Source organism: Mesoplodon mirus (genome assembly GCF_964341445.2).
Source record: "Mesoplodon mirus genome assembly, chromosome: 6".
Taxonomy (NCBI): domain Eukaryota; kingdom Metazoa; phylum Chordata; class Mammalia; order Artiodactyla; family Ziphiidae; genus Mesoplodon; species Mesoplodon mirus.
In genome coordinates, this window is record NC_138982.1 from 15533697 (window position 1) to 15540319 (window position 6623).

The 6623-nt window shown below is 42.9% G+C and overlaps 1 protein-coding gene across 2 annotated transcripts; it reads right to left on the bottom strand.

The window, feature by feature from the left end:
• Positions 1 to 6623, bottom strand: PFN2 (profilin 2). 2 transcript variants are annotated; one of them, XM_082626119.1, is made up of 3 exons: positions 6401 to 6615; positions 4033 to 4225; positions 1 to 1360 (listed from the first exon to the last, which is right to left on the bottom strand). In XM_082626119.1, exons 1-3 carry the CDS (start codon positions 6530 to 6532, stop codon positions 1263 to 1265), a joined length of 423 nt encoding a protein of 140 aa, XP_082482245.1. In that variant the 5' UTR covers positions 6533 to 6615; the 3' UTR covers positions 1 to 1262. The 2 variants fall into 2 exon arrangements, with proteins under 2 accessions (XP_082482245.1, XP_082482246.1); XM_082626120.1 differs by lacking the exon at positions 1 to 1360 and adding an exon at positions 1367 to 1682 and having other exon boundaries at positions 6401 to 6623.

A 6623-nucleotide genomic window follows, 5' to 3' on the forward strand; every position in this document is an offset into this window, starting at 1 on the left:
TTTGGTTGGAATAAATTTATTTCATCTGTCTGTAAACAAGGTGTTTAATAGTTATGGCATTTTTTTAAATGCATATTAAATCAGATGAGTTAGACTGTATCCCAGATGTAACAAAGTGCAGGGAAAGAAATGGACAAATCAGCAACAAGATTTGTTTTTAAATCTGTACATTATCCACAAGGCCCAAACAATAGAAGCAAATACTAGAATGTCCCTAAAGTAGTGCCATTCGAAAGAAACCTTTAAGAGGTCCGTTAAAATCCATCTCACAATAGCAACAGTTCATTTTAACAATAGTATGGCACAGAATACATATGAAAAAAATTCATCACAAGACAGCCAAGTCCACAATAATGCAACTTCATATAAAAACTCAAGCTGCAAATAAAAATTGGTCCTATGAAGAACAAACCGGACACACTCCAGATGGTTATGTTGGGACCCAATGTCCATAATGGCAGCCTTTTACAACTTTACTAAAGAGTAGAGTTGGTGTGCAAAGAAAAAGACAGGAACAAAAGTGTGAGCTATTGCAATGGTGGAATGTCCCTGGGGATTCAATCAGTATGGTTACTGTAAGGTCATGGGAGGAAGTGCCTTTGCTCTTGTTCTGCAGTTGCACTTGTCATTATGTCCTGTAGACACTATGAAAAGAGATTTGTCTTTACTCAAGTGCAACAGCAATACTAAAAGCAAACTACTGCAGCTCTCAACAGCTCATCAACAAAAGGAATATTAATTGGTTAAATAAACCAGGCACTGCATGAAAGAAGATGGAAGCAAACCAAATACCTATGTGCGAAGGGAGGGGGTGGGCAGAGAGGAGTGAAGGAAAGACGCATGCACTTTTTCCTCCCAACCATGCGCTACAAAAGGAAGACTAAATGAGCTAAGTAAATGCTCAAAGTGCTGAAAGACACTGATCAAATTAGAGATTGTACAACCGGCACCTTGCTCAATATTAACTTATTTTAGTAATCAATATCCCATTAATTGCTAAGACAAAGTGATGCCCAACTTGGCATGCCCCCTCCCCCCAAATTTCAAGGTATCATGCAAATCATTACTGTGCTGCAATTATGTTGCCAGATAAGGTTGGTTACATACAGTGGTTAACATACAAATGATCCATTGGGCAAACAGGAATCGTGACATTAGAAAATAGGTAAAGAAAAATTAGCTACCATCTATAGTCTGGTAGCACTGTGACCGTAATTGGGGTGGTGATGAAGACGGTTGCTAGGTAGATGGGGAGAGGCTGCTTACACATCAGACCTCCTCAGGTATAAAGCGAGTTCATATGCTTTCTTGTTAAGTGTGCCTCCGTGGACACCTTCCTTTCCCATGACTATAACCAATGCTGGAGTACACAAGGAAACAAAACAAAAGTGAACAGAATTATTTAAGGAGGGGAGGGCAGAAAGAAAGACACCTTTCCCCACCAACAGAGGGATACAAAGGAGACACAGGTTCATACCCCATCACCCTGCATTGCTAATAAAATTTCCAGAATTAAGACTCAAGCTTACAGCTAGGAAAGTTTAAGAGCAATTTTTCCCTAATACTTAACAGTCTGCCTAGCAGCTAGAACCCAGAGTCTCTCAAGTATTTTGCCATTGAGTATGCCTTCTTATTCAATCCGCCTCCATGGACCCCTTCTTTTCCCATTACAAAGACCAAGACTGAAAGAGAAAGAAGAAAAGTGTTTCAAAAGAAGTGTTAATCAAGAGAGTCCCATAAGTTTTAGCAGACAGAACCCCATTAGTAAGTTACATTAAGTTAGTTTTCCATGAACAACGAAGCACTGAAGTCAGCCAGGTCTCCAAAAAGGAGAACTTTCAAACTAATAATGTGCTGAAAACATTTTGACTATTAACTGTATCTTGGAAGTCCAATCAGTGCAGCTGCAATGCTCTATAAAAATATCTTTACACTAGCTAGGCAAAAAAAAGTGTGATCATTTATCTTTTTTAATTTTTACTTTATACTGGAGTATAGTTGACTTACAGTGTTGTTTTAGTTTCAGGTGTAGAGCAAATGATTCAGTTATACATATACATACACCTATTCTTTTGCAGATTCTTTTCCCTTTTTGGTTATTATACTGAGTAGAGTTCCCTGTGCTATACAGTAGGTCCTTGTTGATTATTTATTTTCTATATAGTAGTGTGTATCTCTCAATCCCAAACTCTTAATTTATCCCTCCCTCCGCCACCTTTCCCCTTTGGTAACCATAAGTTTGTTTTCTAAGTCTGTGAGTCTGCTTGTTTTGTAAATAAGTCCTTTATATCATATTTTTTAGATTCCACATATAAGTGATATATTTTTCTTTCTCTTACTTCACTTAGTATGATAATCTTTAGGTCCATCCATGTTGCTGCAAATGGCATTATTTCATTCCTTTTAGTGGACATTTATCTTTTATATAGGGCAAAAAACTTCTGACTAGTCTGACAAATACATATTAAACTGGTCCCCAAAAAGTAAACTTAAAAAAAAAAATTAGGTAATTATTTACTTATAAAATTCTCCCCAAATTTAACTGCTTAAGTACCAACTATTAAGTCTTACCAGTGGGGCTAAATGTATCTATTATTTCCAGAGGAAAACCAAGACCGAATTTTAAATAGCATTTTCAGTGCCATTCATAAAAGGACAAATTAAAAGTACCAAAGGCCTGTGCTTACTATATCCTCTGTGTTAGCTTTGTCTTTAATTGAGTCTAAAATCCTAAAATAGATGTACTATTTCCAACAACAGGTTCTTCTATGATGCAGTTCAAAGGTCTATCATGAAAATACTAACATATGTACATATGTCAGATGTTATATTCACTGCCACTAGATGTCAGTAGTGCTGTGTGGTATGAAAACATTCTCGTTTTTATGTCACATGGTTGATGCTTCTTTTTAATATATTTATCTGAGCTCAGGTAATGTTTTAGAGATTTGTCTCCTATTTCACAGTTAACTAATTTTCCTATAGAGAAATACTCATAAGCATCAACTCACATCAGAACAAGAGTAACCTTTAGGACAGTCACAGGGAGTTGGTAGGACCACTGCAGTAAATTATGGCTCAGAGTAGCTTCAAGTTTCTTCCCATGGTAGATGTGGTCTTAAAATTAGACGTGCCAAGTCTGCTATCTGAGGCTACACAAGCCCTCTTTATTTACAAAACATTTACACAGGTTAACACATTTAAATGTATCTGTAAATCAACTAGATGTCATAATAAACCTCAGTTTTAAAAGTTTCTTTAAAAAAAGTAGTGAGATTTATTTAGTACAGTAAGAATTTCTGCAATGTTGACAACAGTCAGGAAACACCAGAATTTCTGGACCAGTATATAAATGAAATATAATTTCCTACTTTTTGAATAAATCAGACACACTTAGTGTTTGAAAATATTTTAGTAAGTGGAAAACTTACTTCAAAACCCTCATTCTAATTATTTCTCTCTTCCCCAGCAATGTTTCTAATAGAAATATGAACCAATATTAACTCTTCCTTTTTTATGCTGAATAGTGAATGACTAAAATGTGAGCAAGAAAGGAAGAGATCCAAAGGTCAAAGACCCAAAGGGACTAAAGTAACCAACTTGAATGATTTAACAATCTGAATAACTAACAGTTGAAGAGACAAATTGATTTTTTTTAACTTTTTATTTTATATTGGAGTAGTATAGTTGATTAACCATGTTGTGTTAGTTTCAGGTGTACAGCAAAGTGATTCAGTTATCCATATAGAAGAGGCAAATTTAGATGTTCCGTTTACTGAAGTTGAAACTGAAAAGATAATATGAATATTCTACTTGAGGAGAAAGTCAGGATCTCAGAGGTTAGGCTGTGTATGCAGCTGCTGTAGAGGAAGTCAATCTACAGCAGTGCCTCCTTCAGTGCTGGGCAGTTCACAAAAACCACCTTAAGAGCCATTATGGACTCTTTTAACACTTTATTCAAAATGTTAAAGAGGCTGCTTAATCACTTGTAACGTGGCATGCAACTTTCAACCAAAAGGGTGCCTTGCTTACCTCTACCAGCTCTGCCGACGGCAACGTTGTATGTTGGCTCCCCACCTTGACTCTTTGTCCGGATGTCCATTGTGCAGTCACCATCCACGTATAGGCTATCTCTGATCACTGAGCACTTCTTTGCGCCAAGAGTCAAACCATTGGTAAAGAAACCTTCCCGGTCTTTTCCTACAATCATATCTATTTCTACTGGCTGTCCCCCCGCCACCCCCCACCCAGCCCCCAACCAAAAAAAAAAAAAGGAAAAGGAAAAGAGAGAAAAGAAAAAAGTTGTAGTTAATTCCTTGCGTTGGTATAACGGCAAAGACTGCCAAGTTTGTACTACCACTACAAGACATCCACGTTTCAGCAATGTAAAATCAAGTTTCAGTCTTTTCTAAAAAATCACTTAATCCTACATGCTGACATGTTTTATATCAGCCAGTTAATCAGATTTCACAGTTAAGAGTGTAGTCTGGTAACGAAGACCAGTCTACGCAAAGAATCTCTAGTTGCTAGTTGACACTAGATAAACTGCAAACTTAAGAGTTATTTATAAACTGTTTCAAGTCAGGTGGTACCTGAAGTACTTACGTAATGGTAAAGATTCTCCTAAAAACTTTCAACAAAAGCTTATCTATCACAATCAGTCACTTTACAGTCATGTAGCATCAAACTTAAAGTTGTTTGAAAGTCTCCTAAAATAACGCCCATGCTTGGCAGACCTGTTCACTTCTCCTCGCTTCAAACAGCTTGTAATATCCCCCATAGTATTCATATGAACTTCAAGCCCTAGACTTCAGCGCATCCCCCAATTCATATTTCCCTCCTCTCTACTATTCTAGCCGCTTACTCCTTTTTCTCTGCAACTTCCCTTCCCCTACCACCACAGTAATCAGTTTTCTTTCTGGGCAAACGCAAAGAGGATTCTGTCCGCAGCACTGCAGTAGGCAACGGTAAAAGAACAGAGAAAATGGAGGGAGACTGGGAAAGAAACTGAGGTAGCGACCAGAACCGGAAAGGAGAAAACGTGCATTCTAACATTCCATGAATAAGAAGGAAGGCGTCGCCCCCATCAGAACTGCAGAGTCATAGCAGGCCCCAGCCATTTCCAAGCACACTCCTGCAATCTTCCCGGCCAGACAGCGGGAACTCACACACAAAGACAAGAGGACCGCAGAAAAAAAGTTCATCACCAGATGCCAATTCTCTGTAAGAATTGTAGTCCACTGCGGTAACAGGAAACCTGAAAGTACTCGTATCAAGGACTGAGTTCTACACCGCTAGATCTTAAACCATGTTAAGCAGTACAAGAATAATTAGTAGCACCCATAACAGGGGGCCTGGATTTGGGCGTTTGATAGGAAGGGGGCGTGAAGCTTAAGAAATTAAGAGAATGGCCCTGTATTTGATATAATCGTCACAATTTTAGAAAGAGCCTTGTTTAGAAAGAGGCAAAACAATAAAGCACTGGACGCTTAGTGACAATTATCCCCCAGACATGTGGCAACCGAGTCAAACCACCAAGTCACAAAAAAATCAGGCACCGTGAAGCATAAATCTGCATTAGTACCTTTACTACCATCACTAAAGAGGGAGGGACTTGGAGAACTGAAGTGTCCCCTTGGTCTTCGCAGATTACTAAAAGACCCTTTAAACACCCCCTTTTTTAGAGCTATGTTGCGTAACTGGGGATAACGGTGTATCGATGAATCCCCATAGGAGGAGGAGAGAAATCAATGGCAGTTCGCCATCTTGGAGAATTAAAAAAAAAAATCCTATGGAGCCTGAGCTGTAGTCGAGATTCACGAATCCACCTACGTTGTCGGTGTACATTTCTCGCAAGCCTCGGAGGCCTGGACACCGGCAAACCTCCGCCAAGTCGCCGCCAGGATCCCGGGGGCCGGGCAACCGCCGCCTCTCACAGCCCGCGGCGCGGGCGGCGCGCTGTCCCCGGAGCGAGGGGTGGCCCGGCCGCCGGAGGACCCCCGCCCGGGCCCAGCGCGCCCCGGCCCGGCCCCTCCGGTCCCTGCTTCCACCCCGGGACGTACAAAGCGAGCCTCAGGGCTTCCAGGGGACCCAGGAAGACTGAACAAGGGGAAAAAGGCCCCCACCCCCGAGCCGGCGCGTGCCCCCTCCCCCAGCCTCACCCGGACAGGCACTGGGAACGCCGGGGAGCCGGGCCGCCGCCCCCGCCAGTCAGCGCAGCCCCGCAGAGGGGGCGTCCCCGGGCCTCCGGCTCTCCGCCCGCCCGGCAGCCGCATCCTCGGCGCCGGCCGCCCCGCACACCTGCCGGCGCGGCCCTCCCGGTGGCCCGGCTCCGGACGGCGGCGCCCCCCACGGCCGGCCCCGCTCGGGTTCGGGTCCCCGGGCCACCGCCGGTCCTCACCGTAATGCTCTGGAAGACGCCCCCGGCTGTGGCTGCCCAGACGTATTTGGCGTCGCAGTAGCCGACAATGGCGGCCTCCTGGCAGCAGCCATCGCACATCAGGTTATCCACGTAGCTCTGCCAACCGGCCATCTTCGAGCCCTTCGCACTGCAGCGGGGACGGCGAGGAGCAGCAGGCGCAGCGGCGGCGGCGGCGGCGGTCGCGGGCGGCGGCGGCGCGGGG